Below are 26,372 nucleotides of genomic sequence, written 5' to 3' on the forward strand. Positions count from 1 at the left end.
CCCTGGCATGTGAGATCTTCTCCTCAGACCAGGGCTCAAACCCATGTCCCCTGCATTGGCAGGTGGATTCTTAACCACTGTGCCACCAGGGAAGCCCCAGTGCTAGACTTCTTATTGGGATTATATTGACTCTATAGATCAACTTGAGAGAATTGGCATCTATTGCAATATTGAGGTTTTCAATTCATTGGCATAGTACATTCCTCTACTTAGATCTTTAGTTTATCTCAGTAATGTTTTAGTTTACTGTGTAGAGGTCTTGCGTATAATATATTAGATTTATTCCTATGTGTTGGTAGGCTTGTTGCTGAAAATTGCATTTGTTTCATTTTCTAATTATTCTATTTCTAATTATCCCATATATATAAATACAATTGATTTTTGTACATTGACATATCCAGTGATTTTAGTAAATTCAGTTATTAATTCCATTAATTGCTTGTATATTCTTTTGGATTTTCGACTTAACACAATTATGCAATTGGTGAACAATGCCAAATTTACTCCTTCTCCAATATTTATTTCTTTGGTTTGCCTTATCCCATGGGCTTAGATCTCCATTATGATATTGAATAGAAATGATGATGTGGTCATCCTTGTTTCTAAACTCAGGGAGAAAGTGTTTTATATTTCATCCTTAAGGATGATGTTAACTGTAGATTTTTTTTGTTGGTACCATTTATCAGCATTAGGAAGTTTACTTTTATTCCTGATTTGCTATGAGTTTTGTGGTTTTTTTATCCTAAATGGTATTGAATTTTACTAAATGATTTTTTGCATCTCTTGAGATGATCTTATGATTTTTCTTCTTTATTTTATTAATGTTATGATTTATTCTGATTGATTTTTGAGTATTACACTAACTTTGCATTTCAGGAATAAACTCAACTTGGTCACTATATATTACCTTTTTTTATATCACTGAATTCACTTTCTCCTAACGTGATTTTTATGGACTTTTATAACTATATTCATGAATGAGATTGGTGTGTGATATTTTTTTCTTGTGGGTTTTAGTATTAAGGTTAGGCTGACATCATAAACTGATTTGGGAACTCTTTTCCTCTTTTTCTATTTTTAGAAGAATTTGTATAAGTTTTTTTTTTTTTTTTTTTTTAATCTTTGGAAGAATTCATCAGTAGCCCAATTGGATCTGGAAGAGTTATTTTTGAGAAAAGGCTTTTAATTATATTGATATATTTCATTTATATATAAAACTATTCAAATTTTGTTTTCTCTATATGTTATGTTTTTCTAGGAATTTGTCCATTTTGTCTCAGTTGTCAAATTAATTGCCATAATGGTGTTTATAACTCTCTCTATTATCTTTGTAGGATCTGTAATGATTTCTGTTTCTTCATTCTTTTTTTTTTTTTTTTTTATAAATTTATTTATTTATTTTTGGCTGTGTTGGGTTTTCGTTTCTGTGCGAGGGCTTTCTCTAGTTGCGGCGAGCGGGGGCCACTCTTCATCGCGGTGCACGGGCCTCTCACTGTCGCGGCCTCTCTTGTTGCGGAGCACAGGCTCCAGACGCACAGGCTCAGTAGTTGTGGCTCACGGGCCCAGTTTAACCGCGGCATGTGGGATCTTCCCAGACCAGGGCTCGAACCGGCGTCCCCTGCAATGGCAGGCAGACTCTCAACCACTGCGCCACCAGGGAAGCCCTGTTTTTTCATTCTTGATTCTATATTCTTTGTTGATCCCTTTTATAAGGGCTTATCAATTTTAGTCTTTAAAGAACCAACTTTTGGTTTTGTTAATTTTCTCCATTGTACATGTATTAATTTTTGTTCTTTATTATTTTCATCCTTCTTTCAGCATTACTTTGCTGTTATCTTTCTAGTATATTTGAAATAGATTCTTAATCATTGATTTTTAGTCCTTCTTCTTTTCCAATATATCATTTAAGGCTCTACATTTACCTCTAAAAATATGTTTAGTTGCATCGTACAAGTATTAACAAATTATTTTTCATTGTCATTTATTTGAAAATATTCCCTTATTTCCCCTAAGGGTCACTTAGAAGTATATTACTTAAATTTTAAATATTTGGGAATTTTCTAATTATTGTTTTAAATTTTATTTCTAGCCTAATTTCCCTTTAATCAGAAACGGTATGCTCTATGATTTCCATTTCTTGAAATTTGTTGAGATTTACTTTGTTTCCCCACATATGGTTTTATTTTGTGTAATTGCTGCATATGGTGTTTTGTATGTCAGGTCATTTTTTAAATTGTACTTTTTGACGTCCTGTATCCTCATTGATTTTTTTTTTCCCTGCTTGTTTTTTACATTGCTGAGAGAGGTATACAAAAATCACTCACTGTGGTTGTGAATTTGTCTATTTCTTCTTTTAGTCTGTCAATTTTTCCTTCACATATTTTGAAGCTATATTATTTGATACATACAATTTTTAAATGGTTGTCTCTTTGATAGGTTAGCCCTTTTACCAGTATGGAATGTCCTTTTTGTCACTAGCAATGTTTCTTGTCTCAAAGCCTGCTTTGTCTAATATTAATATCCCAACACCAGCTTTGTTTTGGTGAGCATTTGCAAAGCATTTTCCATCCTTTTACTTTTTGCCTTTTCTGTATCCTAATATTTGCATTGTGATTCTTATGAGCAGTATGTAGTTGGGTTTTGTTTTTTAATTTAGTTTGACAGCTTTGCTTTTTAATTGGTGTATTTAGTCTATTGTCACTTAATATAATCTGATATATTTGGATTTAAATCTGCTATATTGCTTTGTTAACTCTTCCCCACCTGTTCTTCTTTATCTCTTTTTTTGCCTTCTTTTGTATTAATCAAGTATTTTAACTCTCTCTTTTTCCCTCCTCTATTAACTTGTTATAAAGTCTTTACAATTCTTTTAGTGGTCCCCAAGAATTACAACATGTATCCTTGATTTATGAGCATCAAATGCAAATGAGTAAATTTATCACTTCCTGGGTAGAGTGGGTTATTAAATAAAATTTAATTCTACAAATATTTAAAGCCCTCAAGGACTTATTTTTATTGTTGTATACTTAATATACATTTAAGTTCATCCACATATTTATCCTTTCTGTTGTTCCTCATTCCTTCCTACAGTTTTGTTCTTCCATCTGGTATCTCATTCCTTCTGCCTAAATTTCTCTATTCAGTGTTTCTTTTTAGCATGGTTCTGCTGGTAAGGAATTTCTCAGTTTTCGTTTTACTGGAAATGTCTTTATTTCACTTCCATTTGGCTGGGTTTAGAATTCTCTACGTCATTTCCTCTGATGTCCCTGAACTGGAATCTTGCCATTTCCCTTTGCCCATGGTATACACTTAAATCAATGTAGCCAGCTTGGTCAGACTGGCAGTGAGTTTTCCAGATCTCATACCTGCCAAGCAAGGACGACTGTTTTCAAAGTTATGGATAAACCATTGGTATAAGCTTTTTGGAGGGCACTTTGTAGACTGTATTAAGATCTAAAGTGTACATTCAGAGCCTTCTAGGCTCTTAGCCCATTCCCCTAACGCATATAATTGCACAGGTGTAAAAGTAAAAATAATAGCAAACACTTATAAAGCACTTACGATCTGCTATGCACCATTCCAAGTGCTTTACATGTATTAACTACCTCATCAGGGTAATTAACAGTGACCCTATGAGGGACCCTGTTGTTATTCCAGCCTTACAGATGAGGTTAACTAAACTGACCAAGGTTATACAGTTGATAAGAGACTGAACTGAGATTTAAAACTAAGCAGTCTGACTTGAGAATCCATGCTTTTTTTTTTTTTTTTAACATCTTTATTGGAGTATAATTGCTTTACAATGGTGTGTTAGTTTCTGCTTTATAACAAAGTGAATCAGTTATACATATACATATGTCCCCATATCTCTTCCCTCTTGTATCTCCCTCCCTCCCACCCTCCCTATCCCACCCCTCTAGGTGGTCACAAAGCACCAAGCTGATCTCCCTGTGCTATGCGGCTGCTTCCCACTAGCTATCTATGTTACGTTTTGTAGTGTATATATGTCCATGCCACTCTCTCATTTTGTCCCAGCTTACTCTTCCCCCTCCCCAGAATCCATGCTTTTAATTACCATTCTATAGTGCCCCTCCAGGGTGTTCATTAATGCATTTAGTAGCAAACAATGAGAATAAACGTCCACCAATCAGATGGAGTTAAGGATGGTATTTCCATAGAGTGGAATGTGACATAGCCATTAAAATAATGTAGTTCTGTAGTCACAAAAAGATGTGTATGACATATAGTCTGTGAAAAACAGGTTACAGTATGGTGCCATTAGTTGTAAAATTATGTGTGTGGGAAGAGGAGTTGGTTATGGACAGAAGGCTCAGAAGTGCATTTTTAATAGTGAGCCTGAATTGCTTTTGACAAAAACAATAAAGTTATTTTTATTTAATGGACAGACACTATATCTTATTCTTCCTCTATCCGAGTATATTTTTTGATGTATAGTAACCAGTCAAAAATAAAAGCACGTGATAACTATTGAATGAACTAATAAAGAAATATTTGAGCTCCATTATTATTTACATAAGGATTTCCTAGAAGAGAAGGAAGTTTCTAGACTTTGCTGTGATGAATGATAATTCTTCATTGACTGGGTACTTGCATTTCTTATATCTTCCCTTGCACTGTGTCTATTTTTCTTTTTTCTTTTCTTTTTTTTAAATGGAACAACACTTAATGTGGATTTTGGCAATAAAACAAATACCTGCATTTCCAATGCTTTTGTCTTTGGTCCTTTTATTGTTTAGGAATCAATTTAAAAATTCACAAACCATTGATTTCCAAAATTCCTTTTAGTCGCTGTAACCCTACCTACCAAATCTGATTAAGAAAGGGAACCAAGTTCTCCACAGAATTAATATCCATCCATCTTCTCTGTGATGCTGTTTCAAAATAAGAAATACACCTAGAAGGGTTTAGAGAGTTGAGCTGGGCTAAGTTGCCTGTGGAGAGAAATAGCAGTATCTAGCTTGCCATACAGGGCAAATGGATGGTTTATCCATCACATAAACCATCCATATAAAACTGCCTGAGAATTGGTCTCATTACCAAACTGTGCTCTGTTGGTGATCAAAATGAGCACTAATTGGGGCACAGCAGACAGATGTAGAGTAGTGAATTAGCTGCCTTGCATCTTATGCTCTGAAAATCAGCTAAAAGTCTAGAACTTAATTTTAATCGCAAAATACGACTGAGGTCTGTGTTTGTGTATGTCTGTGGGAATGTTCCTTAAACCATGCTCACTGGGGAAAGGAAATAACCACTTCATGAATCATATTTTTAAATGCACACAGGGCTTCCTATAAGTGCTATAATTTATTTGATTTTTTTCCAACACTGAAACCTCCATAAAATTATTCCACATGCATAGGGTTATGGCACAGTTTGGTTTCCACACTGCACCCCTGAGCTCTCACCACGTTTGTGAAAACAAAGGGTTATGCACATACCACAGTCTTGTGCTTCACTGTATCTTGAATCCCATTTCTCCATTTTAATAGTTACGTGGTGTTACTATCTTCTCACTTGACACCCAATAACAAGGAGGTGACAATCTCTGTGATTGAGATGGTCCAGCCTCATCATAAACATTGTGTGGCCATATCAGACATACCTAGAACAGTCTGCAGAGCAAGACTGATATTTTTTAGGTCTCCAGTAATCTCCAGTTCCTCGTGTGATATAAGGGCTGCAAAAGATCCCCTCAGGGAGTTTTGTTTCTGCACAGGGAGCCAGGACTCAAGGGTTTGAGCCAACATTCCCTGGGGTCAGTGACAAAGGGCTGGGCAGAATTATTTTTCCTCTAAATGTGAGCAGTCATGTCACCAAGTCTACAAAGAATTTTCAGATCTTTCTCTAGGACCTCTTTACACTCAAATGTTTCTTCATTGGAATATCACTCAAAGATTTTCAAAAACTATACTATCACTTTTTTACAGTACTGACTCAAGTATTATATGAGTATATTATACGGTGCTCATATAATTCAGAAGGTTTTATTTTTTTAATCTTTTTTTATTTTTTGGCCCATCTTTTTTTTTTTAAATTTTTATTTAAGTATAGTTGATTTACAATGTTGTGTTAATTTCCTCTATACAGCAAAGTGACTCAGTTATACATATATATATTCTTTTTCCTATTCTTTTCCATTATGGTTTCTCACAGGATATTGAATATAGTTCTCTGTGCTCTACAGTAGGACCTTGCTGTTTATCTATCCTATATATAATAGTTTGCCTCTGCTAATACCAAACTCCCCTTCCTTCCCTCCCTTACCCCCCATCTCCCTCAGGTGGTTTTATTTTTTTAATGTGTATTTCAAAAAAGCACTCAGGAAGCTCTGACCTATCATATTCAGCTAGAGGAGCCTGTGCCGACCTCTGCGATTTAGCAAGGTGAAATAGTCTTTGCCATTCACAGTGTGGTCCCCTGACCAGCAGCCTCAGCACCACCTGGGAGCTTGTTAGAAATGCAGACTGGGAACTTCCCTGGTGGTCCAGCAGGTAAGACTCCGCGCTCCCAATGCAGGGGGCCAGGGTTTGATCCCTGGCCGGAGAACTAGATCCCACAAGTATGCCACAACTAAGAGTCCACATGCCGCAACTAAGAAGTCCGCATGCCGCAACTAAGAGTCTGCATGCAGCAATGCTGCAACTGAGACCTGGCTCAGCCAAAATAAATAAATTAATTAATTAAAAAAAAAAGAAATGCAGACTCTCAGGCCCCACTTGGACCTACTGAATTAGATTCTGCATTTTAAGAAGTTCCCAGTGGGCTCTAATGCAAGATGCAGTTTGAAAAGCACTGAAACAGTCTATACACAACATCCCAGCCAATATGGGGACAATGCCAATTAAATTTCAACCTGCATGGGCCTGTTCAACAATTATATTACATTTGAATATGACTTTCTTCTGTTCTCTTGTTGCTCAGAGGCCCCTCTGCCCACCCAGATTTGAGAAAAATCACTTAAATGTTTGACAGTGTCTTTTGTGTCTTCTAGCAGATTGCCCTTCCCTATACTTGTCATTCTTGCAGGCTGCTTAACAGTTGTCAAAGACAATGTTATAACCTGCCTGTGAAGCTTGTTTGATCTAATGTCATAATCCTGTTGACCTGCCAGGCCCTGTGATTCATTATAGTTAGAGCTGCTCATATTAATGTGAATTATGGGTAGGGAAACTTTGTTTCATGAAGATCTCCTGTTTGGACTTGTTAGATTTTGTGAAACCAAGACAAGCAAGTGATTATTTCCCAAATCATACTGTATATGGACTAGAGTTTAGAAATATATAGTATACCTAAATCCTTTCTAGTTAATATTGATATTGTAAAAAGCATGCAATAATATCTTATTGTATCATCACATTAAGAAACATAACACCTGCCTTATTTACTTTTTGAGCAAACCAGTGCCATTTAAAGAGAGTATACAGAGGAAAGCAACATAAAAAATGCAATTTGTTACATGGGATATGCATATTCAATCATTCAAAATAATTAGTCATATGAATAAACATTGAAATAATTACTCGCTAGAGTATAATTTTTATTTTATTTTATTTTTAAATAAATTTACTTATTTATTTATTTATTTTTGGCTGTGTTGGGTCTTTGTTGCTGTACGCAGGCTCTTCTCTAGTTGCGGTGAGTGGGGGTACTCTTCGTTGCGGTGTGCAGGATCCTCATTGCGGTGGCTTCTCGTTGCAAAGCATGGGCTCTAGGCATGCAGGCTTCAGTAGCTGTGGCATGCAGGCTCAGTAGTTGTGGCTCACAGGCTCTACAGCACAGGCTCAGTAGTTGTGGCGCACGGGCTTAGTTGTTCCGTGGCATGTGGGATCTTCCCTGACCAGGGCTCAAACCCATGTCCCCTGCATTGGCAGGCAGATTCTTAACCACTGCACCACCAGGGAGGTCCCTAGAGTATGATTTTTAAATGGTAAAATCATAACTCTTGTCCAAATATAAATGTCAAAGATTTTATTCAACTGATTTATTAATGAAGGAACTAGTCAGATATAAAGAACTAAATATTTACAGACAACTTAATAAAGAAATATTACTTAGATTGCTAGGTTATACAAAACTAGTTACTGACCTACAGGGCAACAAGCTGTTACCTTTGGGGGTCATCATTTCCACTGAACGGGAATTATTTGCATTTCTACCAAAAAAAAAAAATCTGTCAGCTAGCTTGTCACTTCACAAGGTCTGAGACCTTTAATCAATAGCAAACAGTGACAGTACCATACTGTCTTGATTACTGTAGCTTTGTAGTATAGTCTGAAGTCAGGGATCCTGATTCCTCCAGCTCTGTTTTTCTTTCTCAAGATTGCGTTCGCTATTCAGGGTCTTTTGTGTTTCCATACAAACTGTGAAAGTTTTTGTTCTAGTTCTGTGAAAAATGCCATTGGTCGTTTGATAGGGATTGCATTAAATCTGTAGATTGCTTTGGGTAGTATACTCATTTTCACAATATTGATTCTTCCAATCCAAGAACATGGTATATCTCTCCATCTGTTTGTTTCATCTTTAATTTGTTTCATCAGTGTCTTATAGTTTTCTGCATGCAGGTCTTTTGTCTCCTTAGGTAGGTTTGTCCCTAGGTATTTTATTCTTATTGTTGCAGTGGTAAATGGGAGTGTTTCCTTAATTTCTCTTTCAGATTTTTCATCATTAGTGTATAGGAATGCAAGAGACTTCTGTGCATTAATTTTGTATCCTGCTACTTTACCAAATTCATTGATTAGCTCTAGTAGTTTTCTAGTAGCATCTTTAGGATTCTCTATGTATAGTATCATGTCATGTGCAAACAGTGACAGGCACAAAAACAGAAATATAGATCAATGGAACAGGATAGAAAGCCCAGAGAGAAACCCACACACCTATGGTCAACTAATCTATGACAAAGGAGGCAAGGATATACAATGGAGAAAACACAGCCTCTTCAATAAGTGGTGCTGGGAAAACTGGACAGCTACATGTGAAAGAATGAAATTAGAACACTCCCTAACACCATAAACAAAAATAAACTCAGAATGGATTAAAGACCTAAATGTAAGGCCAGACACTATAAAACTCTTAGAGGAAAACATAGGCAGAACACTCCATGACATAAAACCCAGCAAGATCCTTTTTGACCCACCTCCTAGAGTAATGTAAATAAAAACAGAAATAAACAAATGGGACCTAATGAAACTTCAAAGCTTTTGCACAGCAAAGGAAATCATAAACAAGATGAAAAGACAACCCGCAGAATGGGAGAAAATATTTGCAAATGAAGCAACTGACAAAGGATTAATCTCCAAAATATACAAGCAGCTCATGCAGCTCAATATCAAAAAAACAAACACCCCAATCCAAAAATGGGCAGAAGACCTAAATAGACATTTCTCCAAAGAAGATATACAGATTGCCAACAAACACATGAAAGGATGCTCAACATCACTAATCATTAGAGAAATGCAAATCAAAACTACAATGAGGTATCCCCTTACACCGGTTAGAATGGCCATCATCAAAAAGTCTACAAACAATAAATGCTGGAAAGGGTGTGGAGAAAAGGGAACCCTCTTGCACTGTTGGTGGGAATGTAAAGTGATACAGCCACTATGGAGAACAGTATGGAGGTTCCTTAAAAAACTGAAAATAGAGCTACCATATGACCCAGCAATCCCACTACTGGGCATATACCCTGAGAAAACCTTAATTCAAAAAGAGTCATATACCACAATGTTCATTGCAGCACTATTTACAATAGCCAGGACATGGAAGCACCCTAAGTGTCCATCAGCAGATGAATGGATAAAGAAGATGTGGCACATATATACAATGGAATATTATTCAGCCATGAAAAGAAACAAAATTGAGTTATTTGTAGTGAGGTGGATGGACCTAGAGTCTGTCATACAGAGTGAAGTAAGTCAGAAAGAGAAAAATACCGTATGCTAACACATATATATGGAATCTAAAAAAAAAAAATGGTTCTGATGAACCTAGGGGCAGGACAGGAATAAAGACGCAGATGTAGAGAATGGACTTGAGGACATGGGGAGGGGGAAGGGTAAGCTGGGACGAAGTGAGAGAGCAGCATGGACATATATCCACTACCAAATGTAAAATAGATAGCTAGTGGGAAGCAGCTGCGTTGCACAGGGAGATCAGCTCAGTGCTTTGTGACCACCTAGAGGGGTGGGAGGGAGACGCAAGAGGGAGGAGATATGGGGATATATGTATATGTAGCTGATTCACTTTGTTATAAAGCAGAAACTAACACTACATTGTAAAGCAACTATATTCCAATAATGATGTTAAAAAAAAAAATAGCAAGCAGTGAGGTGAACAAAGTATTATTCCTTCTATTATCCTCAGGCGCTTTGCCCCCAGAAGAGGTTTTCTACCTTACGTCCAAGTTGTATATAATTTTTCTTACACTTATAGAAAACCATTTTCTGTTAAAGATGTCAACATGATTTCTAATGAAGGTTTAAATAGGCTCACTTTCTAAGTGGGCATTTATTCTAATACAGCAGAAGGTGAAAGCTGGCATACCTTTTTCTACCTCCTATCTTTACTCCTGAGCTCCAGCGGGTTTTCAAAATAAGTGTAGATTTCCATGCCTAGTGATCCTTAGCCCTAGATTTGTGCTTGGATATCTGAGGTGGCTCAGAGAACAGGCAAGACAGAGCGCCCACTCAAAGAGCTGTGAATATCAGGAGATTCTGCTGCTTACACTTAAACCACGTGGCAAGGTAAATCTGCTCCCTGCTTTTGATTGATCCCTGTGGACGTTGGTGTGTTTCAATAGGAAATTAATATTTTTGAATTTAGGCATTCACTCTTTCTCCCCTATACATATGCTAATTACATAAGATGTAGGTTTCTCTCTGTAATCATTTATATTCATATTCATGAACAATGTTGCCTCCCCCTCTTACCATTTGGCTTCTATTGAATCTCATCTGCATTATTCTCAGAAATTGAATGAATTGTGAGCTAGCATGGAAAAGAATCAGTATTCTGAGTGTATTAACTAGGAAACGTTGATCTATAACTAAAAGTTATTTTCTAAAATAATTGTGGGGAGGGTTTGAGGGTTTTGGGTTTTTTTAAAGTTTGTTTTAATGTCAGGGTCTGCTTGCATTCAGAGCATTCACTGCATCTACAAAGAAGTGGGTCTTGGCTTTTACTCTGCTCCTGGCTTCAGCTTGCTCTCTGAAGGCAGCCAAGGGCAGAGAGGGCCCTTCACATTCTCAGCAGGGGACCTGGCAGAGGGGAAGATGCCAGAATCGTCGAGTTCTCGGCATAAATAGTTCCAAGATCTGAATGCATTCTTTCCGAACAATTGAATGAATGGGTTTGTTCTCCCCTTCTTTCTGGTGAGCTAACCCTGTGTTGTTTTGGTCTGTTCAATAGCATTCTTCAGTGAAGATGTTTGGAGATAGAATGTAAATTTTTCCCTGTAAACCGCATATAGGAATGTGATATAGGGTCAGAGCTCACAACTGCTGGGAGTTCTCAGGGTTAGGGCCTGCTGTTGAAATATCTAGAGATGTTTACCAAAAGGAGGAGTGTTTCTGTTTGACTCAGAATAAAAACACTATTTTATGTGTTTATATAGCATTCACTAAAATTTGTTCTGATGTTTGGGATAACTCCATTAGGATTCTTTCCTAAACACTTTAGATTGCCTGTCTTTATTACTATTTTTGGTAAAGAGATATAATAAAGCTCAAGCTTTTATCTGTATACTAACTGTTATAACTGAAAATGAGAATAGGTACAAAAATGAAAGGCATTTAGATCTTTCTGCATTTTAACTTTAGAAAAGGTTAGGTTCATGTAATGATTTTTTTTCCCCAAATAATTTAAAAGGCTTCATTTAAACCTTGATGGTAACTTGAATTAAAGGTTTATTATGTTTCAATGTGATTTGTAGGGTAGCACTGGCAACGCATCTTATATGCTTTTATTTTACTTACTTACATCATGGAAGAATGGTATCTTGATTATCATGTAGATTCTTGGGCGTTTCATTTTTCTTTTTTGCATGATGTGAAAACTTATAAGCATTAATTATTTCCATGCTCGTCTATTTTGAAACATTCTGATTTTAACATCCTGATTTTTTGCCTTGATTGTATTTTTATTACAATAAAGGTGTTGACTAGAAAATTTAGAAAATATATGCAAAGCATGGGGAAGATAATCATCATCTGTGATATCCAAACAGATAAAAACTACTATTAATATTTTAGTCTATTTCCTTCCGATATTTTATCCATGCATGCAAGTGTATATTTATATAGAATTAGGATCATCCTTTATGTAGAGTTTGTATTCTGCTTGATATTATCGCACTTATGGATACTTTGAAACCACAAAAAAAAGAGGTTGCAGAAATGTTTCTTTTCAAATGGAAAATGTTCCTGCTATGTTATTAAATAAGAAAGCAATATGTATTTTTAACTCATTTTTGGTGAAAACAACATTACACCATGCTTGATTTATGTCTTTCCAGATTCTTCCTTATTATGATGTATGCTCCATTCTTTATGCACTTTTTGCTTATTTGTGTTTTCTGATTGTTCTGTGGTGGAGCATGTGTTAGTTACTTTTTGGACTTCATCAGTATAGGTTGAAATAACTCAACAAGAATCATCCCTATCCAAAAACATTTGTGAGTAGCTTCTTCACTGATTATTTTCTTTCTTTCTTTCTTTTTCTTGTGGGGGTGCTGTGTTGGGTCTTCGTTGCTGCGCGCAGGCTTTCTCTAGTTGTGGTGAGCCGGGGCTGCTCTTCATTGCGGTGTGCGGGCTTCTCATTGCGGTGGCTTCTCTTGTTGCAGAGCACGGGCCCTAGAGCGCGCAGGCTTCAGTAGTTGAGGCACATTGGCTCAGTAGTTGTGACTTGTGGGCTCTAGAGTGCAGGCTCAGTAGTTGTGGTTCACGGTCTTAAGTTGCTCCACGGCATGTGGGATCATCCAGGACCAGGGCTCGAACCCGTGTCCCCTGCATTGGCAGGCGGATTCTTAACCACTGTGCCACCAGGAAGTCCGTCTCTGATTATTTTCTTAGAATAAATTCCTAGGAGTGGAATAACTGGGTCTAAGTGATGAATATTTTGTGTGTGTTGTAGTCTAATTACATTCTTCTTGGAAAGGAGTTTTAAATGTGTTTTTTGCAAAGTAAAGCACACTTATTCTGCCATTTTTGCCCTCACTACTTTTCTTTTTTTTTTTTTTTTTAACTTTTGGGTTGGTTTATTTATTTATTTATTTATTTATGGCTGTGTTGGGTCTTCGTTTCTGTGCGAGGGCTTTCTCTAGTTTTGGCAAGCGGGGGCCACTCTTCGTCGCGGTGCGCGGGCCTCTCACTATCGCGGCCTCTCTTGTTGCGGAGCACAGGCTCCAGACGCGCAGGCTCAGTAATTGTTGCTCACGGGCCCAGCCGCTCCGCGGCATGTGGAATCTTCCCAGACCAGGGCTCGAACCCGTGTCTCCTGCATTGGCAGGCAGATTCTCAACCACTGTGCCACCAGAGAAGCCCTCACTTCTTTTCTTTATCATGCTTTTTGCATCGTTATGTTTTACCCATCTTCCATAGCGTTCCTACCTCCTTACAAACCACACACACTCTTCTCTCTTCCCCCCACCCCCCAAATCCACCTTTTCTGGACAGAATTATCCCAGGGCTGGCTAGTGGCTCCACACGTCTGTACTGTGCTCTGTACACTGTCCTCTGCCCCACAGCTCACCTTGGCCATTCCAGAGAACTGTGAACTCTTTTCCCTCTGGCCCCATGCACTGTGCCAAACACATGTCTGTGCAGTTCCAAAGAAATCACCTCCTCATTTAGAAGTTGCTAAAATCAAAACAGCAGATCCAATCCTGAGATGAAGATTTTGTGAGTTTTTCATTTCTGTGAATTTAGTAGCTTGAAAAAATTAGTGTAAAGAAGTTGTCCTTGAATTTTCAAGCACTCTGGTCCTTATTTTTAATTTTTTAAAAATTTATTTATTTTTATTATTTATTTTATTTTTGGCTGCGTTGGGTCGAAATTGGTGCGCGTGAGCGGGGGCTACTCTTCGTTGTGCGCGGGCTTCTCATTGTGGTGGCTTCTGTTGTTGCGGAGCACGGGCTCTAGGCGCACAGGCTTCAGTAGTTGTGGCACGTGGGCTCAATAGTTGTGGCTCGCGGGCTCTAGAGTGCAGGCACAGTAGTTGTGGCGCACGGGCTTAGTTGCTCTGCGGCATGTGGGGTCTTACAGAACCAGGACCCAAACCTGTGTCCCCTGCATTGGCAGGCGGATTCTTAACCACTGCGCCACCAGGGAAGCCCTGGTCCTTATTTTTTAGGAGCTGTTTAGAATAAGTTTATTATTAGAAACATAGAGCCCCAAATTAGAAAGTTCATTAGAAATGGTTCAAGTATTTTTATTATAAAAATACCTAAATTGTCTTTATTACAATGCCACCTTTTATGGCTAAAAATCCAACTGTGTGGCTAGAAGGAAAAATCTGTACAGCAGCAGCCATGTTGGCCAAAATTACTTTCGCCTCAAATGCTAGGGCTGTGGACCAAAATTGTCTCATCTCCTGATGCACTGAAGAGGAACAGAATTAGTTTATGATTAATATTCCAACCAGATGTCCGGGAATTTGGTGACTGCAGTTACAAAGGAAGACGGGGAAGGAAGGCACATTTTCTTTTATGTATGGTAACAATGGGTTTTAAATATTATGGATATTCCGGAAAGAGAAAGGCATTAAATTCTCCTAATCTGTGTAACTGAATATCTGCTACCTGTTAGGCACTGTGCTAGGAGCTTTGAGGAACAATGTCAATTTGCAAGAGAACTTCCTCCTTGCTGATCAGACTGTTATAATCAACTCAGGAGAAAAACACGTGAACACGTAACTACAGGAAAGGCAATTTAAGAGAGGGGCTTTTTGGATGGATCTAGAGACTGTTGTACAGAGTGAAGTAAGTCAGAAAGAGAAAAACAAATATCGTATATTAACGCATGTATGTAGAACCTAGAAAAATGGTACAGATGAACCGGTTTGCAGGGCAGAAATAGAGACACAGATGTAGAGGACAAACGTATGGACAACAAGGGGGGAAAGCAGCGGGAGGAGGTGTGTGTATGATAAATTGGGAGACTGGGATTGACATATATACACTAATATGTATAAAATGGATAACTAATAAGAACCTGCTGTATAAAAAAAATAAATAAAATTAAAAGAAAAAAAAAGGAGAGGGGCTTTTTGAGTGCTGTTAAGCAAGTGCCTTTACGTTCAGTTCAGGCACAGGTTATTTCCAACTGTGGAGGTACAGGAAGATATTCTGGAAAGGAAGTAGCTTTTGAGCTGAGCCTTAGATGAGCTGATAAGATCTTGATAGATAGAGATGGTTAAAATGTGCCGTACATAAAAGGAATGTAAAACTATGATAAAATTGTGCAAGGCATGTTTGGGAAAAGCAAGTAGACCTATCTGACTGGTGTGGAATGTTCAAATGGGAAAGGAGTGAGAGAAAACCCTGCAATGGTAGATTAATTAAACCCATATGAAGCAGGACTCTGAATCTGTCGAGAGGTTGGTATTTCTTTTTTTTTTTTTTTTTTATAAATTTATTTATTTATTCATTTATTTAATTTTTGGCTGCATTTGGTCTTCGCTGCTGCACGCGGGCTTTCTCTAGTTGCAGTGAGCAGGGGCTACTCTTTGTTGCGGGGCACAGGCTTCTCATTGTGGTGGCTTCTCTTGTTGCAGAGCACAGGCTCTAGGCGCGTGGGCTTCAGTAGTTGTAGCGCGCGGGCTTCAGTAGTTGTAGCACACGGGCTTCAGTAGTTGTGGCTCGCAGGCTCTAGAGCGCAGGCTCAGTAGTTGTGGCGCACGGGCTTAGTTGCTCCGCGGCATGTGGGATCTTCCCGGACCAGGGCTCGAACCCGTGTCCCCTGCATTGGCAGGCGGATTCTTAACCACTGCGCCACCAGGGAAGCCCCAGAGAGGTTGGTATTTCTCAGAGTTGTTTCTGTTTAGACTCACTACATCAGCATTATGTTGAGGTGTGAAAATGCAGGCTCCTGGGCCACACTGCAGATCAGAATCAGAGGGCAGTCCTCTGGAATCTACATCTGAATAATTGTCCTAAGTGAATTCCGCTGCACACTAAAGTTGGCCAACATTGGTTATTGAAACAGCAACCAGGAAGGCGGTGAGTGAATGCTGTGGACGGGAGACTGGCCGGCAGGCAGGGAAATGAAGCTCTGGGTGGGAGAGTGGGCGTTCAGGGGTGGGAGAGTGCGCGTTCAGGGGTGGGAGAGTGGGCGTTCAGGGGTGGGAGAGTGCGCGTTCAGGGGTGGGAGAGTGGGCGTTCAGGGGTGGGAGAGTGCGCGTTCAGAGGTGACAGCAGGAGCGGGAGCTTGTGGATGAAGGAGGGGGCGTCTGTGACTGCTGGTCAGAGGAGGTGAGAGGGAGGAGCAGTCGTTAGGACTCTGAGCTTCTGCCACCAGGGAGCCTGGGGGGTGGGGGGCGGGTCCATCAACAGAAATACATATAATTAATGAATTTCTCTGAGCCCTACAGGGTCACTCTGAACCCCTAGTCCTCTGCAAAACTGTGTTTAACCCCTACAGAAATGGGGGGGGTTAAACACAGTTCAACCCTAACAGAAATGCCCACATGAACAATGTCTTGACTTTGCAAAAGTAGTCTCACATCTGCTCAGGAACCAGTCCGAGCCCCTAGCGCCACTGTTGGCCTGTCGGACGCCATGATGTGAAGATAACATTGCCGGGTCCCTTGCTCTCTGCCCAGGCTGTGACCTTGAGCAGCTTGGTCTTGCCCACTGCCCTCCAGGCCCAGCAGCTTTCTGATGTTGTCCCACCAGCTGGTCTAGGATATGCTGTTGGTGCTCTGAGTTCTGCAGTTCCTGCCCCATCAGCATCCTTCCCTGCTGATCTGCGTGTCAGCAGTAACTCTCCGGCTGCTTCACCAGGCAAAGCAGATCTGTGCCCATGACTCTAATTCAAGGGCCACAGTGGATGATACAGATGCTCTGCCTTTGTCATGGTGTCATAAAGTGCCCACATGGGGCACTGTGGCCTGGAGGTATGAGGAAGAATGGGTTCCCCCCTTTGGAGAGCCCTCTGCCAGAAGGGTCTCCAAGCAGCATTCTTTAGCTCTGTGTTTTGCAGATGGAGGCAAAATGACTCTTCCATCCTCTCTGACTTCCTCCAGGCTCAGACTCGAGTTCAGTGGGGCTGCCAGAGACACTCGGAGTGGCAGAACCTCCCCTCCCCACTGAGAAAGCAGAGGCTTGTGCTGGGTATCAAGTTCATTGTGCCTGGCCCTGCTCCTCCCCGCAAACTGTGTGTTCCTTTAAAACTCACAGAAAGACGCCCTCAGTCCTCAGCAGGTGATGCTTCGGCAGGACGGTCGCATGCCCCCATCACCACATATGCCCAATCCCCTGGGGAGGACACCACTAGACTCACCTCAGATCCCCACTTCATATGGAGAATTGAAAGGCAGATCCTGTTTGGAAGAGGAGAGATGGAATTATTTTCACTTAATTTTTTAGAGTAGGCGGTACATTTATAGGATATAAAATTCAAAAAGGGGAATCCCCTGGTGGTCCAGTGGTTAGGACTCCACGCTTCCACCGTAAGGGGCCCGGGTTTGATCCCTGGTCAGGGAACTAAGATCCTGCAAGCCGCATGGTGTGGCCAAAAAAAAAAAGATTCAAAAGGTACACACGGGTATCCTGTGAAAAGGCTCCTTGCCAACTCCATCCCCTGCCATTCAAGTGAACCTGCTTGTGTATCAAGTAAAAATGTATCCATATATTCTACCACCGTTGTAAAAATGGAAAATGGTAGCATGCTGGACACACTGTTCAGTACCGTGCGTTTTAAAATTCCACATCAGAGTCTCCTCATCCTTTTTACAGCTGCAGAGTATTCCATTGTATGAATATACCACGGTTAGATTTAACTGGCCCCTCTAGGTAGAACTCGGCATTTTTCCAGGGTCCTGCTATTACAAACAATACTACAATGGACAGCTTGTAAATACTTCCTTACAGACAACGGCGGGTGTATCTCTATGGTCAAGACCTAGAGTGAGATTGTGGGTCAGAGGTTATATGAATGTGTCATTTTTTAAAATATTGCCAGGTTCCTCCCCATAAGGGTTGTGCCATTTTGCATTCATGTGATTAAGAGACAAGAGTCCCTTTGCCCCCAACTACTGTTTCATCAACAGAATACTGTCAAACTTTTGGATTTTGTTAATGCTGATAGGTGAGGGGTACATTCTCAGTGGTTTGTGGGGCAGGGGAGGGAGGGCGGGGTCACGTTGGAACCTCTGGGTGTCCAGAGCACTGGTTCACACACAGTACGCATGACACTGTTATTTAGAGAAAACAAAAGAGGCCACCAGCTTTTTTATTTTTCTTTAAAATGTCATTTTTTATTTTATTTTTTAAATGAACAAACAGTGAAATTGACTTTGCTTTGGGTGTATAGTTCTCTGGATTTTAACGCCGGGATAGATCTGAGTAACCACCACCGCAACACAGAACGGCTCCATCACCCCAAAAAAGTCCCCCATGCTCTCCCTTTGTAGTCGCACCCTCCCCCTGCCCCTAGACCCTGGCAACTACTGATCTGTTCCCCATCCCTGTAGTTCTGTCTTTTAGAGAATGTCATATAAATAGAACCACACAGCATGTAACCCTTGGAGACTGGCTTTTTCCATTCAGCATAATTTCCTGGAGATTTCATCAAAGCTGTTGCCTGCATCAGTAGTTTGTTGTTTTTTATTGCTGAGAAGTATTCCATTGTATGAAAGTAGCACAGTTTGTTTACCCCTTTAATGACATTGGGTTTTTTTTTTCCAGTTCTGGGTGATTATTAATAGAACTGCTGTAAACATTTGTGTACTGATTTTTGTGTGAATGTAAATTTTAATTTCTCTTCAGCATAGCTTAATTTCCACTTCTTATTATGAGTAAATTTAGGTATATTTTATATGTTTAAGAAGCATTCATATTTCTTTTCCTATAAAGTGCTCATTTCCTTTACTCATTTTTCATTTTGGTGACTTTTATCTTAGATAAGTTGGTTTGGGGGTGCTGAAAGGACATCTGAATGAAAATGTCTAGCTTTTGGTTTAAAGAGGCAGGACTAAAGTTTGAGAGAGATGCCTGGAGACATAGTTGGGTTTTTTTGTACTTCGCTTTTTTACTTTTTTATTGTTGCATAGTATTCCACTCAATGACTATACAATAGCTTATTCGACCAATTTTTTAAAATTAATTTTTATTGGAGCATCTAAACATGGGCATTTCCACAGACTGTGTCTTCAGGCTCTGCATGTTTTTCTCTGTTGAAAAGTTTGTGTAGGTCCATGGCCTCATCTCTCCATTCTCTAACAGCGTGGCACTCAAATCTGTGTCTCCAATGTTGTACAGCAGAAACTAACACAACATAGAAACTACACAAACTATTCAACAGAGAAAAACACGCAGAGCCTGAAGACAGAATCTGTGATCTGTGAAAATGCCTGTTTAGGATCTCTTAGGATCTAAAGGAGGAAACCAAGAAAGAGACTTCTTAGGGGTCAGAGAAGAGCCAAGATGGTACAGGGTAATATTAATAAAAGCTGAATATTAAAGGTCTGCTAAGTGAAGGGTGTCAGTCCACAGGGCCCAGTGTTCAGAAGGAGAAACAACATCTCTTTCCAAGAATCCAAGCAAAACCCGCACAATTTTGTCTGATTGGACTGGTGTAGGTCACGTGACCACCCCTGCACCAATCACGGTGACCAGGAGATACAGTACACTGATTGGCCTACCTAGGTCATGTGCTCCAACTCCATAATTTTCCAGAACTTCATGGGTCCCCAAGGGGAGGTATGGGCTATTGGGTCAAAGACAGATGCTGAAGAAACAACCAGCAAATGTCTAGTAAGTGGCCTTTGAGAATGGTGTATCATCTAAGTCTAGGTTGGCAGCACTTGTGTTTCAAGGTGCAGAAGTGGAGATGACAGGTGTAGAAAATTCAAGAGTTTGGCTCAAGTTTTGGTAACCAGGAAACTTAAATGAAAGATTGCTCCTTTTTTTCCCCAAAAATAAAGTAACATCCGTGCATAATCATAGCACAGGAGAAGGTCATGGGGAGAAAGATCATGGAGACTGTGAAGCCTGAGGGATATTTGAAGAGAAGGATGATGGCGGAAGTAAGAACAGGTAAAGCCCAGGTGCCACGTGAAGGACATGCAGCGACACAAGGCTTCCCCCCACTCTTGCCCCTCTCCTATCTGTTCTCCTCACTGCAGTCAGAAACTCTTGTCATGTTGGTACCCAATGAGAGCTACGTCAGTGGCTTCATGTTGCTCCCTGGATGCAGGCTTTAGGAAGCGGACTGGACTCTAGAGCCCTGTGGGAAGTGTTTCCTACCTGTGTTTACTCTTTACTCTCCAGCCCCAAGGGACCATCGAGATCCACAGGCTTATCCCTTTCCCTCTTAAACAACAGTAATCCTCTGTCTCTCCACTAAGCCGTAAGCTCCGCCTAGGTGTGGTTGTGATTGTTTGGCTCAGACTGGATCCTCTAGCACTGTGTCTGGCATATAGCAGGTACTCACACATGGGCTGGAAGGAAGAATGGATGCCCTCTAATCTGTGAAATTTGCTGTAGCCTCAGTGTTTATTTCTAAGGTCTGATTCTCACCCATTGTTCACTCAAATCAGATGTCATTTTATTAGAAACTAAACAAGAGAAATAATGAATGAAGCTATTAGGGAGAGAAAAAAAAAAAGACCTAAGCCTTTAGAATTCTATTTTATGTTTATATGGAAAAAAAAAAAAAGAGTGGAAGGCAACATGCCAAAATATAGACAGCGTTAACTGTAGGTGGTGGAAATAAGGATCTATTTATTTTTTCTTATACTTTTCAGTGCTTTCCAGTTTTTCCACAATGCATGTGTTTTACTTTTTGGTGTTTCCCAGATTTTCCAATACATTGAGGAAAGTGTTTCAATTTTCCAATGGTAAACTTTCAAAATAATCCATGTGCAACTTTGTAACAAAACCACAGCAAAGCTCCGCATTCTCTGACTTAGATGTATTCATCTATTGGTTACATTAAGAATTCACCTTATTTGTATGGAAATATGTTAATATAAATGTTTCAGACATTACATGAAATTTCTAAAAATCTTATATTTTCTGGTATATGTTATAAGTCATAATTCTAGTTATGACTTTAAAGTGTATATCTCAGAAATAACAATTTCCTTGTCAATTGCATTATCATGAACTTTCATCAAATCTTTCACCACGGTCATTTTTAAGTCTTTTGACATTTACAGACAGTTCTGGGTGTACTCTAATGCTTTTGCAAAAATGTTCCTATAAAAGGGTTTCATCTTCAAGGAATTCATGGAAAAGACTGACAAGTACAGGTTTCTGGTAACTGACTATACTGCTGAACTGAATGAATAAACATGTTCAGAACTCTAATGGAAAACTGATGAACTCATAAAAGTGCTAACAAACGATCAAGATACAAAAAAATTAATTACATGGGACTGAGTGAACTGATGAGGATGATTATAATTTTTGTGACTTTCTGTTTGAAGAAAAAAAAAAATCCCACAAGGACTCGGAAGCAAAAACTATACAAATCAATTTTCACTGCAAAGAAAAGGAGCTGTTACAGTGGAGGATTACTGGACTGAATGTCAATATTATGACGTAATATGAGTGTGTTTCGTGTTTGGTAATTGCAATCATTGTTGCTTTTGTTGTGGTCATCCATTTACAATACTTGGTGTCAGTGTATCTCTTGTAAAAATAAAATACAGTGTGTGGGTGTGAAAAAAAAAAAAAGAATTCACCTAATGAATTTTGCTGCGAGAATGCTAAAGGAAGAAGAAAGTGGATGACATTAAGGAGTTAAAAATATTTTAAACAGGAGTTTAAGGAAAGAAGCAAGGAGGGAGGGAGAGAAAGAGGAAAAAATAGGGAAGGCAGGAGGGTCAGAGGAAGCAAGAAAGAAAACCAGAATCTAAAATGTAAAGAAGAATTGATTAAATCAAGCATGGTGCATGCACCCAGTGAAATATATACAGTATTTGAAATTCTGTCTCTGAAGACAGAGTGGTAGTACCCAGACGGGCATGGCGGAGCTTCGGCACCACCACATCTACAACGTCTTCTCAAACCACCCCAAATAAACGCGCTCCATAAGTAATGACGGTGTGCTTGCTAGGAAGGTGGCTCCCGAAGAAGCCAGCTTCCTCCTCCAGCCAGCTGCAGCCCCGACCCCTGCCTGCCAGGAAAGGATGATGCCACCTCTGTGAAGATCATGACGACCCTTGTGATATACTATGAAATCAAAAATAATAGATTAAAGGGAATTCCCTGGCTGTCCAGTGGTTAGGACTCAGCGCTTTCACTGCCATCGCCTGGGTTTGGTCCCTCGTCGGGGAACTAAGATCCTGCAAGCTGTGTGGCGCAGCCAAAACAAAAGTTTTTTTAAAGTACAGAATTCAAAACAAAAAATAATAGATTGAAGGAACAGTATGATTATAGCTATACATTAAGAAAATAATTTATTCCAAAAGACAGAAACACTGGAAGAAAAGACATAGCACGAATAGCGTGATTGTGGTTTGTATTTTTCCTATTTTCAAATGTCTACAACTGTACCTTTTAAAAATATGTATTATAAATTAAAACAATATAAAAATTGTATTTTAAATGTCAAATCAATTATATTTGAATCAAAATTATACCTGTATACAGGGGAGCACTCGTTTGACTTACATCGTCCTTTTCTCTCCCGCAGGATGTGCTGGGTGGCATCTTGATCACCGCCATCCTCATCGTCCTCACCTACCCCGCCTGGACCCTTATCGATCTCCTGGACTCGGCCAGCCCCCTCTTCCCTGTGTGTGTCCTGGTGGTGCCATTCTTCTTGTGCTACAATTACCCCGTGTCCGATTACTACAGCCCGACCAGAGCGGACACCACCACCATTATGGCTGCCGGGGCTGGGGTGACCATAGGATTCTGGATCAACCATTTTTTCCAGCTCATGTCCAAGCCCACGGACCCTCTCCCTGTTATTCAGAACATCCCGCCCCTCACCAGGGACCTGTTAGTTTTGGGTCTGACCAAATTTACGGTGGGAATTGTGCTGCTCCTCTTGGTTCGTCAACTTGTACAAAATCTCTCGCTGCAAGTGCTGTACTCCTGGTTCAAGGTGGTCACCAGAAACAAGGAGGCCAGGCGGAGACTGGAGATCGAAGTGCCTTACAAGTTTGTCACCTACACGTCAGTTGGCATCTGTGCTACCACCTTCGTGCCAATGCTACACAGGTTTCTGGGATTACTGTGAGCCTCAAGTGGTCGGAAGTTAGCTCACTGGACATGAGAGCAAGACATCAAAAAGTTGTTGAGTGGGGAAGTTTTGACAACACATTTTTCTTTAAAAAAAAAAAAAAAAAGCCCTAAGTCACATGTCTGTTTTGCTGGTACCTGAGAGAAAGGTTGCTGCTTTATGGAAGGAAAAATGGTCTCACGGTGACCACTAGCCTTGTAAGCGTAATGTTGCAGATGAAGCCAGGCAAACCCACAGCTGAGTTCTTTAAGGCGCCTCACCCTGTCCATTACTTGGACTTTGGACCAGTCCTGGGCTGGCAGGAGCTGTGGCCTGGCTTAGGAACGGCCACAAGCCCCCCTGGGTTCTGGAGAGCCTAAGGAGACGGGCATGATCCAGGAGGCTGGACGTCGAGCGTTCCTTTTCAGTTGTGACCTTGCCCAGCACTGAGTCTCATTTCCAAAACTGCAATGTTGGTCCAAGAGAAAGGGTGGTGCCACGTAAAACTGCATTCCTTGGACAGGGCGACTTTCTTGTCATGATGATCACATTAGACAGTGCCTGCATGGGGGGAAAGAGCACTGGGAACCTCGCTGGGAAGCAGGAAAGGCGGGGGCAAAGCTGGCGAGGTCACGGGCAAGAGCCTGCTTTCCTTATGCATCCTGGTCTCTGTCGGGTGCATATTGAACCGGGATCCACTCCTCGTTTGTACACTTTGCAGGATTCCAGGCACCATTTCTGTCCTCTTCTGACCCATGAACCCAACTGGCTGCTCCCATCTCACCTCATCTGGGTTCCTCTGAGTGTCCTGCTCTCTCCTGCGTCAGAGTGACTTGGGACAAGCCCTCTGCTCTTCTTCAGCTTTCTTGCTTCCTTACAAACTGGGAAGCCAGTGTCGTCTGCCTGTGAAAGTGGATCAATAGAAGAACCGATGAACACAATCCTTCCTGGGGCCTGACAAAGAGGGACTAGCCCTCCCTCCCTGACACTCGTCCTCCACTTCTTAGTTACTTTTCCTAAATCTGTTTTCTCATCTGCTGAATAGAATCAGCGGCTCCCTTTCCATCTTCCCACCTCTTACCTCTTGGCAGTTTTAAGGGTAATTAATGCAAGAACGACATCAGCCTCTCTTAGGAAAACAAGCCAACAAAATACAACACCTTTAAATCTCGGGAGAGTCCTTAGACTTAGGAGGGTGGTCATTATGCAGACAACCCCCTGCAGGGGTTCCTCTTCAGTTCTTAAGAATGAGGAGGAACAGGTATCAACAGTGTTCTTAAAAGTGAGTATCAGCTTGTAATTAACAAAGTGTCTTTTGCGTGTAGTGCCTGAGCTGCTGAAGCCAATGATCTATAACCCTCGTGCATCCTCACCATGCACACACTTTGGGGGAAAATTAGCCTGCCTGGAGAGTTAGGCTCTTACCTCTGCATCCAGTGTGAAAACCGAACACCCGTTTCTCCTGATTTTGAATATGCACCCTGGCCTTTTGGTTGTGATGATCTTGAGTATTTGATTTAATGCTCCAGTTTATTGAGAAGAATAATTGTTAAGACATCCTGTTTTTCCTTCAAATTCTTCTGACATTTTTCATAGTTAGAAGGCAGGGGTCAAAATGACCTGCCGTTTACCTGTCTTTAGATCATACTCTGACCAGTAGTTGTGGCACCGTGATGGGGAGATGCCCCAGCTCATGGGCACCCCTGCCCTAGGCCGCCCCACAATGCAGTGCATGGGGCACTTCCCTGTACCTCCGTCCCCACAGGCTGCCAAACCCGAGGTCACAGTGCTAGCTGATATTTACGCAAAATGATTTTAGTTGAATTCTCTGAAGCCAGCTAGCAAAAGGATCAGCCTTTTCCACTTGTATCTTTTGAGAAGAAGGGCCATAATTATTGTCACAGCAGTGGGTGTGGGTGATTCATTTGTGTGTGTGTAAAGTTTACTGCCGTCCTTTCGTTTTAAGTCCCGACAATAGGATTGCGATCAGCTGTATTATATATTTAAGGCTGTATTTACACGATTTGGATTGAGGATGAATATGTTAGCCACAGCTCATTAAAGAAAGACCCATGGATTTGTCATGGTTGGTCGCTTTTCAAAGTCTCTTGATATAGCATCTGAAGAATAAAATGTGCATATTGGTGAGGCCAAGCTTAGTTTTTGAGCACTACAGCTCTGTGGCTTAGAAACTGGTTGGAAAAGTCCTTACCTGATTCACACTGCAGCTTGGCCAGCCCTCTTCATTCACTTCACACAGCGCTTCACTCTGTTAGACCCTCACGCCCTCTCAGTCTCTCTCTCTCTCTCTCTCTCTCACACACACACACACACACACACATGCCCCTTCAAAGACTATGCCTTCTGTCTCTGACCTTTGGATTTTCTCTCTGGGGAAAGACTGCCCCCTGCTGGCTTGCTTCAGGCTTGGTCCAGAGCCTCTCTCTTGAGCAGGAGTCTTGAAGAGTTTCAGAATCCAGCTCACCGTGATGTATCCAATCTAAGCTTAGGACCTGCGGTCTGGCCAGTCCTGAATTTGGAAATGGTGACACCAAAGCCCTCGGGGTCGTTGGCCCCTCCAGGCAGAACGGCATGCCCTTTTCCCGCCTGTCCTCATCCTGCTCCCAGCCCACCACCTCTCTGGACCAGGGCATCCATCCTGTGACTGTCATTTTAAACAGCCATCATTTCAGGCCAGCTTTGCTCAGACTTGCACCATAACAGAATGTGCAAAAGAAAAAAAAACGCAGACGAGACCATGAACTAAAAACCCTAAACAGCTGAAATCACCCCTCAACGTGCCTGCAGATCACAGTGTAACACAGGATTTTCTTGCCCAAATAGGCGACTCATGCTTCCCGAGTGTAACCAAAGCATGTGGTGTTTCAGGGCCATATGCTCCGGGTTTCTATTTTGGAAACTTTCAGCTGTCTTGCTTATGTACCGTATGTAAATTTATTCTTT

The 26,372-nt window shown here is 40.7% G+C and overlaps 1 protein-coding gene across 6 annotated transcripts in view; it reads left to right on the forward strand.

Moving 5' to 3' along the window:
* The window catches only part of SGPP2 (sphingosine-1-phosphate phosphatase 2), a 142,731-nt gene that overhangs the window by 107,539 nt on the left and 8,820 nt on the right, over positions 1 to 26,372 (forward strand). For all 6 annotated transcript variants that reach the window (XM_059928808.1, XM_059928805.1, XM_059928806.1 and 3 more), the window contains one exon: positions 22,875 to 26,353. In XM_059928808.1, coding sequence (XP_059784791.1) covers positions 22,875 to 23,426 — 552 coding nt within the window. In that variant the 3' untranslated portion in view covers positions 23,427 to 26,353. The remainder of the gene's footprint in view (positions 1 to 22,874; positions 26,354 to 26,372) is intronic.

The sequence above is a fragment of the Balaenoptera ricei genome, chromosome 7, assembly GCF_028023285.1.
Source record: "Balaenoptera ricei isolate mBalRic1 chromosome 7, mBalRic1.hap2, whole genome shotgun sequence".
NCBI classification, from domain to species: Eukaryota; Metazoa; Chordata; class Mammalia; order Artiodactyla; family Balaenopteridae; genus Balaenoptera; species Balaenoptera ricei.